This window comes from Lontra canadensis, unplaced genomic scaffold (genome assembly GCF_010015895.1).
Source record: "Lontra canadensis isolate GAN:19392208 unplaced genomic scaffold, GSC_riverotter_1.0 scaffold89, whole genome shotgun sequence".
Classification (NCBI taxonomy): Eukaryota; Metazoa; Chordata; class Mammalia; order Carnivora; family Mustelidae; genus Lontra; species Lontra canadensis.
The window spans coordinates 1,892,046-1,907,865 of record NW_022631083.1 but is presented as its reverse complement, the minus strand read 5'-3'; the positions used below and the strand labels follow the sequence as shown (position 1 = coordinate 1,907,865).

At 47.0% G+C, this 15,820-nt stretch overlaps 1 protein-coding gene across 1 annotated transcript in view; it reads right to left on the bottom strand.

Annotated features, from left to right (window-relative positions):
• OTUD7A (OTU deubiquitinase 7A) overlaps positions 1–15,820 on the bottom strand; it is a 357,324-nt gene that overhangs the window by 1,293 nt on the left and 340,211 nt on the right. Inside the window, exons 12-14 of the mRNA XM_032835949.1 lie at positions 3,518–3,632; positions 3,252–3,336; positions 14–863 (exon numbers count right to left, since the gene is read on the bottom strand). Coding sequence (XP_032691840.1) covers positions 14–863; positions 3,252–3,336; positions 3,518–3,632 — 1,050 coding nt within the window. The remainder of the gene's footprint in view (positions 1–13; positions 864–3,251; positions 3,337–3,517; positions 3,633–15,820) is intronic.

Below are 15,820 nucleotides of genomic sequence, written 5' to 3'. Positions count from 1 at the left end.
CCGAGCAGGAGCAGCGACGCCGCGACGCCGGGGCCGCCGTTGGATTTGAGGACGAGATACGTGGGCGGCCCGGCCGGCGGGCCCGGCGAGGCGCGCTCGGGGCCCGGCGCGCCCTCGGTCTCTGGCCTGCGCTGCGGCCGCTTGGCCGTGGAGGCGGCGGCGGCCGCGGCTGCTGCGGCGGCGGCGGCGTCGCGGCGTCGCTGCTCCTGCTCGGCGCTGAAGCGCTCCTGCGCGCTGGTCAGGTAGTAGCCTATCATCTCCTCGTGGAACTGGTGCCGGTGGCTGGTGAGCAGCAGGCCGGCGAAGATGAACTTGCGCTCCCCCTGCATGGCGGCGCGTAGGATGTTGAGGCTCAGCTTCACGTCCGTGCTGTACTTCCAGGCGTCGGCCCGCGGCCCGCCGCCCTTTTCGGCTGGGGACGCCCCGGCCGCCTTGTCCGTGGGCGACGGCGTGGTCTTCTCCGACGGCGACGTGCTCGCCGACGCGCCCGACTCCTCCTTGCTGCCCTTGCGCGACTTGGCCTTCTTCTCCTTGCCACGCTCCGGTGCGTCGCCGTTCTTGCCGTTGGCGGAGTTAGCGCGGCCCATCTTGCCGTGCACCAGGCCGCCCAGGCCGCCCATGTTTTTCTTTAGCTTGATGCCCAGCGTCTTGCTGAAGCTACCCAGTTTGTTGGCCACGGAGTCCGCGCGGGTCTTGTCCTTCTCTTTGCGCTGCTTCTCCTTCTCCTTGTCCTTGCCGTTCTTGCCATTATTGCTGTTGGAATTGCTGCACACCGAGTCCCGATCCGAGTCCAGGGAGTCGGCCAGGGACTGCACGTCCTCCCCCACGGAGGCTGTTGGGGATTCCGGTTGTGCCAGAGGGGCCTGTAGCGGGAGAGGGTCAGGGAAAGAAGGAAGGTGTTTAGATAAGAGCCATCCTCCCGTGGGACCAACAAAGGCAGACCACCCTGGCTACCAGTCTGCTAAGGTGGGGCCTTGGGATCCCACTGCCCCAATCCAGGATGCTTTTTGGTGAGCTCAGGTTGCTGGTAGCCTGGAACGCCGAGGCGGGGAGTTTGGGCAAAATGAAGATACCCACCTGGCTCTGAGTTCCAGAGCCTAACATTTTAGAATTACCATGCCCAGATTCTGCCCTTCTAGCCCTGGCGAGGCTGGTCTATGACCAGACACAGGTCCCAGCTGGCCTCTAGAGCGAGAGGCCTTCTGGAAAGGATCACATTTCACCCGCATCTGTAGGTGTCTCTCCTAAAAAGGGTGTCTCACCTAAAAAGGGTGTCTCACCTATTCATTCCAGGCAGGGGATAGACGTCTTGCCCTCACATTGGAACAAATATGCCCTTAATTCCAAGGATGACCATTTTACTCTAGGGGTTCCTTTCCACAGACAGACAATGCAGAGTGTTAAACTGAGGATTCTGAAGCAGGACCTGCGCTTAGCAGGAAAGATGTTACCATTCCCAGAAAAAGGTCTCCTAGGGTGTGAGGAGGGAGCATCACTGTGAACACCTTGAACAAGGCTCACGGTCAGCCAGTAAGGAGAGCAAGGCCAGTGTGGGCACCTGGAGGACCATGGGGGAGGTGGAGAGCCTGAGAAAGGCAGTGAGTGCAGCCTACTGCTGCCCTGTGGAGGCTCCTTCTTGAGAGAGGAGAGAGAATTCCCACAGCGTCATTGCGTAAACAGCAGGAACCTCCCACTAGAGGCTGAGTGGCTGGAGCTGGTGCTCACCCCAAAATGGGCTTTTCCTGGCCTCTAGGGGAAGATCCTGGGAGAAGGCCCCATTGTTGTCATTTTATTGTTGTCCTCTCCCTCCTCCAAGCAAGTCCAAGACAGGGGTCCAAGAGACCTCCTGCAACCAAGTCCCCAGAAGCAAGCAGGAGCCAGCCCTCACCACCTCCCAGTCTGAAATTCCTTTCTTCCTCTTCCCACCCTGTCCTGGGTCTGGAAGGAGGCAGAGGTCTCAAAATGGTTTCTCAGGGACACAGAAGGGCAGAAGCTCAGGGGTTTAGCCCAGGAAAGGGGCTGTGCTTGGTGCTGGCAGTGGCCATTGGTGGGAGCTCAGTGAAGAAGGAGCCCTGGCTGAAATGTCCTCGGGGTGGAAGGGTTGTTGCGGGGCCCTAAATCTGACATGGGGGCCGCCATGGCTTGGCAGGGGGTTCTGCTCCTTGCGGTGCTGAGCTGTGTCCCAGACCAAGAGCCTCCCGGTTCTAGATCTAGAGTTGGCTGTCTTCACACCACGTGTGTGTGCTAGGGAAGAACACCTCCAGCAACGCGGGCATCATCCAGGCAGTTGACAGGTCACTGTGGAGGTTAAGAGGCTGGACTCTGGAGCCAGCCTGTCACCAGCTGTCCCCTTGTGTCCTCAGTATAATGGGTATCAGTACCTGCCTCCAGGAGTCTTATGAAGATTAAATAAAGGTAAAGGCTTATGTATGAAAACATCCTGAGCAGGGCCTGGCATAGCCTGGCTACCGACTCTGTGCAAGGCACCGCGCTACTGCCTTCCTCCAGTTGCCCTTTTAATATTGCTTATCAGCCCCACCTCATGGCCATTGGCCAAGTGTACTGATGTCTAAGGGGGTCTTTTTTTTTTTTTTTAATGTAATACGAATCCCTTTCACTGAGGGTTCACTATTGAGATAACAAAAACATCAACCAGACATTTAAAGTGAATCCTTAGCATCTCGAAGCAGGGACAGAACAGACTCTCCCTGGGGGAGGAGCCCTGTGGGGGCGGGCAGCTCCTCTTCTCACTGCCCTCCCAGAGGATGGAGAAGGCGGAGAGAAGGAGGGGGCGCTGAGGAATTGCGCTCCCGGTTCCCTGACTTTTCCAAGGACCCACACACAGTTTATAATTAATTCTGCTCCGCTGCAGCACATCGTGTTCCGATCTCGGCAGAGATAGTTTTGTGTTGTGACTTGCCTACGGTTTGTTTTCTGAGTGGGTGTGTTTATTCCTCTCCTTCTGGAGAAAATAAAGGGACAAAAAAAAAAAAAAAATCCCCACCAACCACCTCCCTAGCCGGAGCGCGCGCCTACATACAACACGCAAGCACGCGGGCACACACGCTCCAGCTAAACCCGAGACCCCTCTCGCCAGAGCCAGGCCGGGCGGGGGGGTCGGCGGCGGGGCGGGCGCTGGGGAGACGAGCCCCGGGCCAGCGTTTGCAGGCTGCGCCCCCCGCCCGCGCCGGCGGCGAGTGAGCGGCCAGGACCCAACCAGCTGGTCGGGGCCGGGCACATGCCAGGCTCACCCGGGTCTCCGAGGGGATCCGGATCCACGTCACATTCATGTAGCTGTGCAGAAGGTTCAGCTTGGCTTCTAGCGACAGGATCAGGCTGGTGAAAGAAGAAGACCGCGTGAAACGCGCCCCAGCGGGCCCGCGCTCGCCCGCACGCACCCCGCCCGCGGGCACGCCAGCTGTCTCCGGAGGAGCACGGGCGGCCCAGCCCACGCCGGGAAACCCGGCGACGGCCGCCCTTCAGGGCGTTGGGGGAGGGGCACGGGGGAAGGGCTCACTGGGCCAGCCGGGCGTTATCGTTGTCGTCCTTCCCCCACTCCCAGTCCTTCCCGGGGTCCACGGCAAAGTGCAGAGGCAGCAGCTTGTGCTCCGAATCCGTCAGGGGGATCACGGCTGGAACAGAAGAGAGAGACGCGGTGCCAGGTGGCCCACGGGCGGGCTGAGAGGCTCCAGGCCCCAGCAACCCCCAGGGAGGCCAGAAAAGGGAGTTCCAAGACCAGGTGTCTCCTTAATTAAGGAAACCGAGTGGAGACGAACACAGACCATCTGTGCCAGCAGGAGCGTTAAGAGCACAGGTGTCAAAACCACTACGGAGAGTTTAAAATACTTCATATTTATTGTGGGCGTGGAAGAGCAGTTGGAGACATCACCGGGGCTCTGCTAACGATTTGCGTCTGTCAGAAGGGAGGTTCCGCGGTTGGGCAGCAGACAAAAAAAAAACAAAACAAAACCCAAAAACCAAAAAAAACAAAAAAACCCAAACCAAAAACCTATTGCTGTTTCTGTTATTTCGGAGGAAGGACCCAAGCCGGGCTCTTGGTCACCTCACAGTGTACAAATTAGGCAAATAAGGGCTGCCCGCCAATCTGCTCATTTGTGAACTCGTTCAATAATTCTGTATTATTTGGTGGGGGGGGGGGGAGGGGAGCTCCCATGAGGAGCTCCCGGGTAACCAAAATATCTCATAATCTCAGGTGGTGACAAGTACCCTGCAGAGTGAACCGCAGACTCCGGGGTGGGGGAGCTCTGGCAAGCCTTTTAGGGCGGGTTAGGGAGGCTTCTGAGGAAGTAGCCTGTAGGCCGAAACTGCAGCGAGGACAGACTGGCCCGCACTCAGGGATCCATTCATCACAAACGCTCCGGAGTGAAACGCCCACCTGGGGAAAGTCTTGGCCCATCTCAGAAAGGCTGGGGCGGAGTGGGGTGTTCACAGGGTTTGCCTGGATCTGCTAGTGTGGGACCCAGCGCCCAGTGAGAACAAGAGAACAGCTTAAACAGTTTGCTCCTCGCCTGGGTTTACCCTACCTCCGCCTCCTCACTCTGCCCCTCCCTCCTCCTCCCCCTCGCCACCCCGTGGCCATGAGCCTGGTGTCATTTCCCGTGATTCATGGCAAGGGTGTCACGGAAAGAACAAAAAAGCAAATAAGTAAATAAAATCTATGACTGAATACTATTAAGAGTTGACTTTCTAATAAAAAACTGCAAACACTGACTCACTGCTGCCCTCCAGTGTTGCTGAGAGAAAATAGGAGCACAAATAACCCTCCACTCCCAGATAAAGGGTGGAGGGTGGGGGTGTTTCTGTTTAAAGGGGCTGGGGACAGGCAGTACTGTGCTCTGGTTTGGTCGGTCCAGGGAGGCTTGGTCTGCCCCAGCCACAGGCGGCTGGGTTCTGCCTTGACATGGCCGTGACCTACAGGCTGCCCCTCCCAGGACTCAGTGGCTGGGTAGTCACACTCAGGGAGGGCTGCATGCAGGGCTGCTTCAGGACCTGCCTCCCTCTGGCCATGACCAGAAGCCTTTCCCACAGTTCCACGACTCAACGCGAATCAGAGAGTTGGCCTGGCTTCCCATCCACTGGGAAGGGGTGGGGATGGCAATGGATCCTTCTGTAAACACTTGCTAGGGCAGCATAGCTCTCTGGAGTGCTTGATAAAAGCACTGATTCCAGGCCCCCAGGCAGATGGCCAAACCAGAATGTTCAGGAAAAGAAACGAAGGGTTATATTTTAATTAAGCATCCTCTGTGACTTTTAAAATCATACAAATCTGGAATATATTGTCCTAGAGCAATAACCTGTTGGAAGTAGTTACTGCAGGTACAACTTGGGCAATTTGGGTCTGGCTGTCCACTCCTTTCCCGGGCGAGGGGTGCTGCTGGGAGGTGTCCACCCAGCCATGGCTACACTTCCCAGCCCCCAGCACTTAACAGGAGCTTGGGTGTACTGATGGCATGAGAGCAGAAGCATTGTGGGAGGTGCTGGGCAGTGTGGTTAGGTGTGGGTGGCCTTATCCCCACACCCCTCCCCATCCTTCTGTATGCTGAAAAGGGTGGTGCTAGAAGATGGCAGGGGTGAGCCTCTGACTCCCCCACTTGGAGAAGATCTACTTGCCAATCAGGAACACCCGTTTTAGACTTTATTTGTATTAGAACCAAACTTCTCTCACTATGATTTTGGTTTATTTGTTTCAGATAAACCAACAAACGTAGTACAGATCCACATGCCCCTCAGCCTCAACTCCCTACCACGGGGCTCCTGGGAATTTTTATCCTCAGTCTGACTCCCTGGGCTGTGCCCTGCTGAGCAGAAGGTTGGACTCACCCGAAGTTGCTAGAACCTGACCACTTAGCAGGGTCTTGGGCGCCTCTCAGAATGAATGTTAGTAGGGTGTGGGCCAGGTACTCAGAGAGGCTCTAGGGACATGCGTGCTTGCAACGAAAGGCATCTTTCTTCTCTGCAGAGGGTACAACTGTGGCATGTGGGTGAGGGCGAGGGCCAGAGGGACTGAGAGACCAACGCAGAGCTGCACAGGCCCGGAAGGCCTTGAGAACAGGCCCTCCCTGCAAGCATTCGCTGCTTTGGATGCCTCTGCCTCCCACTTTACACATTCACTTTTCCCAATTGGAAACCGGGCCTCACCCTGTGAGATATGTAGTGATGGGCGACTTGCCCTCTGGTGGCAATGTCAGGAACAGCAAATGCTTTTCAAAAATAAGCCAGCAAATTGTTTTTTTTTCCTTGAAATGGATCTCCTATTTAACCTGAAAGCATACAGACACCATCTCAAACCCGCCTGGACATATTTTCAGTACTTATTTTCCAAAAATGAATGGACACTTCTGGCTTCTGTTTCCAGAAGCGTGTGGTGCTATCATTACAACAACAAGCCAGACAAACTGCAGATACACAACTTTCCTTTAACCCAGTAGAGAGTGGAAGTCACAGGGCAACCAACTCTCTCCAAGTCTAAGGACAGATGGGTGCACACAAGGAGAAATGGACATGACTTTCACTGGGGCAGACTCAGCTGGACTCTGTTAAAAAGAATTCAGCTAAAATTGTTTATAAATTGGTAAAGGAAGAATGCAGCCTAGTGAAAGAATATTTAGAACCCTGGGGGCTATAAGGGAAATTCAAATGTACTTGTAGACCCCTTTCCATGGGACCCAACCTGGTGCTCACAAAAAGATTGGCAAGAGTTCTGAGAAGTGTTCTTCATAGATCTTGCTCCTCTATCTATACTAAAGAACAAAAGCTTAAGTTGTGAGGGCAGGGCAGTAAACACTGTTGGCCTTAGGGTTCTGGGGTCTTTCCCCAGTAATGCTTGAGGTGGAAGGAGGAAATAAACAAAACAAAACAAAAAACCCTCCTCTTTTTCCCTGGGGAAGAGGCGGGGACTACATGCTGAGCCCAGAACTGCAGGCTGGAGAAGTTCACTCCCTTTCTAAGATCCAGGAACACAATACCAGCCTAAGACAGAAACTTAATTAGAATAACAAAAACATCACCCTTCCCACTTCCATACCCAGGCTAACAAGCTGCAAGTAATAGCAGAAGAGGGACAGAATTTGAAGAAAGGGTGCAGGAAGGAGACTGTGAGAAAAGTCTTCCAGCAAAACACAAGATATCACTAGTGAAATTTTAAGGCTGAGTGCCCTAAGGGCAACCAAAGTAGCGACGAAACCAAAACCTACCTCAAGTCCTGACTAGACTAATGTAAGCCCCATGCTAAAGACATAGCAAAAGATAAGGCACACTTAATTCCAAGAATCAAAATGATGTACCTCAGTCTTTATTGTCCTATTCAAGATGTCTAGCTTTCAACAGAAAACTGCTAGCATAAGACCAGAAAACCCCCCCTCAACATGTTGACAAGAGACAAAGTATTTGACAGAACAAGAACAAGACTCAGCTACGACACAGGTATTGAAACTCTCAGATGTGGAATTTAGAATAACTGCTTAATAAGTTGAATACTCTAATAGAAAAGGGGGATACCATGCAAGACTTGATGATTAATTTCTCTCCAGCAGAGAGGAGAAACTTAGAAAAAAGAATCAAATGGAAATGCTAGAAATGAAAAAAACACAGTAAGAGGGATGACGAATGACTTCAAGGGGCTGATCAGTATGCTTTACACAACTGAGAAAAGAATCCGTGAACATCAAGATGGATCAATAGAAATTACTCAAATTGAAACACAGAGAGAAAAAAAGCATTGGTGGGAGGTGGGGGGTGGGGTGGGATGCACAACAGAACATCCAAGAGCTGTGGTGCAATACCAGACTGCCTAGGATCTGTGCAAGTATGATCCCAGAAGGAAAGAGAGCACAAGACAAGTGATATTTAAAGAAGTAATGGCTGACAAACATTTCCACTGTGAATGACAAATACCGCCATAGATCCAAGAAGCTAAGAAAAAAACAAGTAGGAGAACAATTCCACCACCAACACCATCGAAAATATCCCTATGGTTAGCATACTTAAATTGCTGAAAACCAAAGACAAAATTGTAAAGGAAGCAAGAGAAAAAAGACACATTACATACAGAGAAACAAAGATAAGAAATACTGCAGACTTTTCATGATAAAACAGGTAAGCCAGAAGACAATAGAGTGACATCTTTAACATGCTGAAATAAAAAACTGCTAATCCATAATTCTATACCCAGAAAAAATATCTCTAAACATGGAGACATGCTTTCTCAAACAAAAATTAAAAAAAAATTAATTGCTTATAGAACTGCCTAGAGAAAAATGTGTATATATATTGCACTAGGAAATATTAAAGGAAATTGGAAATTGTTTAAGGGAAGGAATATGCTACCAGTAGATACTTGGATTTTACATAAAAAATGAAAAGTAATAGAAGTGGAATAAGTGAATATGAAAATAAAACTCATTTTTCTTCCTTTTAATTGTTCTAAAAGAAAGCAGCAGTGTATTATGTGTTCATAGCATATGTAAAAGTAAAATGCTTGAGAGTAATGGCACAAAAGATGGGAGGGAGGGATTGGGAATAAACTGTCATGAGATGCTTATATAACACATGAAGTAGAATATTCCTTGAAAATTGAATCTAATTAATTAAAAAATGTTCATTGTAAACTCCAGGGAAATCACTAGTAATGAAAAATAGAGGCATAGTAAGTCAATAGTGGAGGTAAAATGGAGCCATTAATAAATTTGTTTAACCCAAAACTCACTTATCCAACCATATGATTAATACCATTAAATGTAAATGGTCAAAAAATACCAATTAAAAAGCAAAATTGGGGGCACCTGGGTGGCTTAGTCATTAAGCATCTGCCTTTGGCTCGGGTCATGATCCCAGGGTTCTGGGGTCGAGCCCCACACTGGGCTCCCTGCTCAGCAGGAAGCCTGCTTCTCCCTCTCCCTCTCCCCCTGCTTGTGTTCCCTCTCTCACTGTGTCTCTCTGTCAAATAAATGAGTAAAATCTTTAAGAAAAATAAAAAATAAAAAAATAAAAGGCAAAATTGTCAGAATGGATAGAAAAAGCAATACTCAATTCTACCAACTACAGGAAATTCATTTAAAATATAAAGACACAGGGGCGCCTGGGTGGCTCAGAGGGTTAAGCCTCTGCCTTCGGCTCAGGTCATGATCTCAGGGTCTTGGGATCGAGCCCTACATCGGGCTCTCTACTCAGCAGGGAGCCTGCTTCCTCCTCTCTCTCTGCCTGCCTCTCTGCCTACTTGTGATCTCTGTCTGTCAAATAAATAAATAAAATCTTTAAAAAAATTATATATATAAAGACACAAAAACTAATAATGATGCACTTTATGTTGGCTGCTTGAATTTAAATTAAATAAAAACAACAAAAAAAGGAAAAAATAAATAAATTAAAAACACAGATAGATTAAGAGATATTCACTAAGTATAAAAAAGCTAGAGTGACTATATTAATGTCAGATGAAGTAGACTCCAGAACCAGGAATGTTACCAAAGATATAGAAAAACATTATGCAATGATATAGGCTCAATTCTCCAAGAAAACATCACAGTCCTACATGTGTGCATGCTCTTAATGACAGAGCTTCAGAGTACTAAAAGTAAATACTAACAAAAATGAAAGGAGAAACAGACAAATCCATTATGATTAGAGACTTCATCATTTTTCTCTTAGTAATTGACAGAATAAGTAGATAGACAATCAGAAAGGAGGCAGAAGACCTGAACATCATCAGAGAGCTTGAAAGAATTGACATTTATAGAATGAAACTAGATCAGAACACATTCATTTTCAAGGGAACATGAAATATTCACCAAGATAGAACACATTCTTAGCCCACCTTAGCAAATCTGAAAGAATAGAAATCATAGAAAGTTTGTTCTCAGACCATTACTAAATAAAACTATAAACATATAACAGAAGACATTTGGGGATTCCCCAACTATTTGGAACTTAAACAACATGCTTCTAAATAATCCCTGGGTCAAAGAGGAAGTCTCAAGGGAAATTACAAAAATAGTTTGAACACAATGAAATGGAAACACAATATATCAAAATTTATATGATGTAACTAATCAGTACTCAGGGGATAATTTATGGCACTAAAATGCTTATATTAGATAAGAAGAAAATTTCCCAATTTGTAATCCAAATTTCTGCTTCAAGAATCTTAAAAAAAAAAAAAAAAGAAGCAAATTGAATTCAAAGGTGGGGAGGAGGGAAATAAAGAGCAGAAATCAATGAAACTAGAAAGATAGACAAATCCAAGAAATCAAAAGCTATTTCTCGGAAAAGACACATAAAAACAATGGATTATCCAAATTCATATTTTAAGAGGTTAGGATAACTGGTAGACTAGGCTTTTAAATGATATTAAGATGTTAATATTCCTACCGAGTCAAGGCACATTTATCATACCTTAAGACCACATTTTAGAATGTTGAGCTTTTCATTGTTAGATGATTGTAGATTTAAATGCGGTTATAAGAAATATTGCAGAGAGATGCTGTGTATCCAACCCCTAGGTGCCTCCAACCTAACATCTTGCATAACTGGAGTGTATTATCACAGCCAGGATATAGACTGGTATACTCCATTTCTCTGCAATTGTCTTTCTCTACAATTCAGATTGTATAAATTCTCCATGCATTCATTTGTGTGTGTGTATGTGTATTTGGTTCTATGAAATTTTATCACATGTGTAGATTTGTGTAATGCCCTCAATCAAGATACAGAATGGTTGCATCCCTACAGGGGTCCCTTGTGCCACCCTTTTATGAACATGCCCACTTCCTTTCAACACTTCATGCATGTCCCTTATCCTTGTCCACCACTGTGATGGATGAATTTATATGTCAACTTGACTGGGCTAAGGGATGACCAGATAGCTAGTAAAACATATTTAGGGTATATCTAGAGGAGATTAGGATTTGAATTGGTAGACTGAGAAAAAATCATCCTCACCAGTGTGAACAGGCGTCATCCAATCCATTCAGGACTTGGATAGAATAAAACGCGGAGGAAGGAGTTTGCTCTTTTTTCTTGAGCTCAGATGTCCAGCTTCCCCTGCCATTGGACATTGGTACTACTGGTTCTCACGCCTTCAGACTTGAATGGGAAATTGTACCATTGGCTCCCACTTCTTGGGACTTTGATCTCAGAACTGAATTATACCACTGGCATTCCTGGGTCTCCGGCTTGCAGATGGCAGGCAGATGGTGAGAGTTCTTGGCCTCCAGAAGTGTGTGAGCCAATTCCTAAAATAAATCTCTTCTTATATATATCTGTTTATATCCTACTGGTTCTGTTTTTCTGGAGATCTATGACTAATAGAAGCACTCATCTGTTGTCCATCTTTATGGTTTGGCCATTTCAAGGATGCTACGTAACCAGAATCATATAATATGTCATTTTTTGGGATGGACGTTTTAAATTCACTGTAATTCCTTTGAGAACCATCCAAGTCATTGTATGTATCATATTCATTTCTCTGTACTGCCGAGCAGGATTCCATGGTATGGATGTACCATAATTTCTTTAATCATTCACCCAGGAAAGACGTTTGAGTTGTTTCCAGTTTTGGGCTATTACAAATAAAGCTGCTACAAACATTTGTGTATATGCTTTTGTGTGAACATAAATTTTCATTCCTTTGGTATACAAATTTTTTTTTCTTCTATGTTTGGGTCATGTGGTAAGTGATGTGTAGTCTCATAAGAAACTGCCAAACTGTTTTTTTTAGAGTCTTACATCCTTACCCGCAATGTGTGAGAGATCTGGTTTCTCCACATCCTCTCCACCATTTGATATCATCACTTTTTAAAAATTTAAAAATTTTTAAAATTGAAAATTTAAAAATTTAAAACCTGCGATTCTGATAGGTGTGGAGTGATAGCTCATTGTGTGTGTGTGTGTGTGTGTGTGTGTGTGTGTGTTTTAAGATTTTATTTATTTATTTGACAAAGAGAGAAATCACAAGTAGGCAGAGAGGCAGGCAGAGAGGGGGAAGCAGGCTCCCCGCTGAGAAGAGAGGCCGATTCGGGGCTCAATCCCAGGACCCCGATATCCTGACCTGAGCCGAAGGCAGAGGCTTAACCCACTGAGCCACCTAGGCGCCCCTCATTGTGGTACTGTGGTTTTAATGTTGAACATCTTTCAATGTGCTTATTTGCCACCTGTACCTCCTTTTCGATGACATGTCTGTTCATGGCTTTTTCCCATTTGGATTTTTTTTTTTTAACTGTTGAATCTTGATAGTTCATTGTATACTTTCAATACAAATCCTTTGTTGATATGGGGTTTTAAAATAGTTTCTCCAACTATGTTGTCTTTTCACTTCTTAATTATTGTTGTTTTGTTCATTTGTGTTTGTATTTTTTTTTTTTTTTTTTTTTTTTGTGGAACAGAGGTCCAGTTCATCAGTTTTTCCTTTTTTTGGATCATGCTTTTGTGTCATGGCTTAGGGTTCTTTGGCTAGCCCTGGGTCCCCATATTTTCTTTGAAGTTTTATAGTTGTATATTTTATATTTATTCCATGATTCATTTTGAGTTAATTTTTGTATTATTAAGATTTAGATTCAGGTTCATATTTTTGCCTATGGATGTCCAATTGCTTTATCACCATTTGTGGAGAAGACACTCCATCCTCCATTGAATTGATTTTGTTCCTTTGCCAAAAATCAGCTAAGCATATTTGTGTGGTGTTATTTCTGGGTTCTATATTCTATGCCATTGATCTCTGTGTCTAACCCTCAATCAATACCAGGCACTGTTATCAGGAGCTCTATATTCATTACTTAAAATTCTTTCACCAAAGGATTCTTGTTCCAATTTTCCAGAAGAGGAAATGAAGGCTCTGGTACATAAATAACTTGCCCAAGCCAAAGTCAAAGTTGTGATTTAAATGTAGGTCTGCCTTACTCCACAATGTACATTTTTTTTTCTATTATGTCACACTGCCTTTCTCTGAATTACCTAAAGTTAGTACATTGGGAACATCTAATGTTATTCGTTCTTTATTCATTCAACATTTATTAAACCCTTCTCAGGTGTCTTGAAGCTAGAGACACAAAGATGAATAACATATCATGTCTGGCTTCAAGATGTTCAGGATCTGGCTGGTGAAGAACAGGGAGCCTTCAAAAAGCAATCTTTGTTGTCCCCTTTCTCTCTCTGATCCCACCTTCCAGCACAGCCACATCTCGGTTCTCTGTCTGAGAATGGTCTCTGGTTGGCCTGATGTAGAGTCCCTGGGTGGGCAAGGATTTTGCATTCTTGTACCTCTGGGAAAAATCAGACCCACTTTATTAGGATTTGCTTCACAAAACCTTGATGTACAAAGCAATGGCAGTCCTTTACCTCTGACTACTGCAAGGAAAGGGGCTAGTTCCTGGCGGATGAGCCACGGATAGCCTCACACTCCAATCTGCCCACTGGTTTCTGATGGGGTAAAAGTTTCTTTCCTACAGAACTTTTCCCCCAGACAAATTTCTGCTGAAGAAATTCTCTTAGTGGGCCTCAGGTTACCAGGAAACTGTCCATTTCCTCTGGTCATATGTGGTATCACCAAGGCCTCTCTAATCTTGGGGAGAAGGCTGCCCCTAGTGTTGCCTGTTCAGGCCTATGGTAGATGGTGCTGGGTCACTGTGAGCACACCATGCTGTACCTGTCTCTTCCAGTCTATCCTGGCCACACTGCCTCTATCATTACACAGTTCAGATACTTGACATATTAAGTACCCATGAAGGCAAGTTGTGATTTCTATGAAAATCAGATGGATTATTGGAAGGCAAGTTGAGGTAGATGTAGGTATCAGGCACTGACAGACCACAGGTGGGGCAGTGGGAACAGCCTTTCCCAGTGGGGAGAGTTTCTAGCACAAATATTGTTTAGAATTATAGGACATGGTGATGATGCAAAGCCGACTGACTTTGAGTTGGTTTTATTATTGTTTTAAAATTCTCTCTAGACAGTGCCCCTCCTTCCTGTATACCCTGGGACTGGGTGCTCCCACTGACCCACCCATAAACCACTGTGTGAGAGAGACAGCCAAGGAAGACTGGAAATAATCACTATAAAAGGCCGGGAGAGTTTGTACTTTGCATGGGCTTCGCTCCTTTTGAAAGAAGTTTAAGGGGAACTGGTAGCACGCACATTAGAGGTATGACAACTACAAAAACAAACAACACTAGAAAGACAGTAACAACAGAAAGGAGTCTGGTGCTTCCTGTGCACATTCTATGTGGAGTTGACTCACATGATCCCAATGATCCGTGGATCCACCTTGCAGAAGAGGAAATGGAAGCCCAGAGGTACTAAGTGTCCTAACCCATCATCCAGGTAGTTACCAAGCCAGGATTACAGGTGGAAAACACAATTTCTACAGCTTTAATGTTTATATGTAGGTATGGTCTTTGGCTTGGTCAGTGGTCTATGGACTAAACTTGCTATATAGACTGAATGTGTCCTCCCAAATTCGTATATTGGGACCTATCTCCAAATGTGATGGCTTTTGCAGTTGGGGCCTTTAGAAGGTGATTAGGTCATGAGGATGGAGCCCCCATAACTGGGATCAGTACCCTTGTAAGAACAGACACAAGAGAGAGTGCTGTCTGTCTGTCTCTGCCATGTGAGTACAAGAGAAGGCAGCCATCTGCAAACAAGGAGGAGGTTCCTCACCTGATGGGAGGTCTGTTAGCACCTTGATCTTGCACTTCCAATCTCAGAACTATGAGCGGTAACATTTCTTTTGTTTAAGCTGCTTGATCTATGGTACTATCTTACAGCAGCCTGAATGGATTCAGACAAAACTGGAAAGCATGCAGACTGGAATTCAGGGACTTGTACTGCCAAAGAAATGCTCAGGCTAAGGAAGCTCAACCCCTGAGCTCCTGAACACCCAGAGTGGGTGGTGACAGTCTCAGCCCCCAGTGAGTGTCCTTGGTGCATACACCAGACATGGCTGCCAGGGTCTTCTCATGCTGTCATGCTAGTCGACCAAAAACCTTGCTCCCCATGTCCAAGAGGACAGGACTGACAGGACTGCCATGCTTTGCTTCTCTCCCCTCTTCTGAGGGGGTTTTGGTGGGGAGCAGTGTTCCACCAGCACACACCAAGGACCACACACAGTACCTGCAGGTCCACAAAAAGCCCAGTGCAGCCTGACAGAGGGGCTGCACATGATGCTGCTTGGGGCTGGAGCCAATTCAGGACTCGAGGGAGATGGTGGCTGGTGTTGCTCCTTGGGGAGTGCTCCTCATGTGCCATGGAAGGCATGGTGGGGGAGCCAAGCGTCTGGCCTGCTGTGGAGCTCATCAGATGGGAGCCCTGTCATCAAGGCACATTCCTGCTTTCACATCTCTCTAGGCCCTCAGGATTACTGGTCAAAGACCCTCAGCCAGTTCTTCCCACACAAGCTGACCACAGCTGGTGTCCCTTTGGAAACCAGAAGGACAGAGCTCCATGACCTTGAAATCCTTCCTGGTGATCCTGGCTACCTGGTGGCTCTTTGCTGGGTTTGTGGGTCAAGAACCAATTTTAAAGCAACAGCCCTGTCTAGTCCCCAGTCCCTGGGGTGCAGGGGTCTGAGCTAAAATTCAAGATGCTCCCCACACCAGTTCTTCCTTTTTTTCTATAACGAGGAGCCTTTGTAGACAGAGGCTTCCTCCTCAGGGGCTGGGCTCTGGGCTCTAGGAGGAGCCCCAAAGGAACGTGGCACAAAGTCCAACGAGGCTGGCTGCAGACCACAGGGGGAAGGCAAAGCTGTGCTCTTGCCTTCTACCCTGAGCTTTATCTTTCAGTGGTAATCTGCAAACTTAGAAAGTGGCTA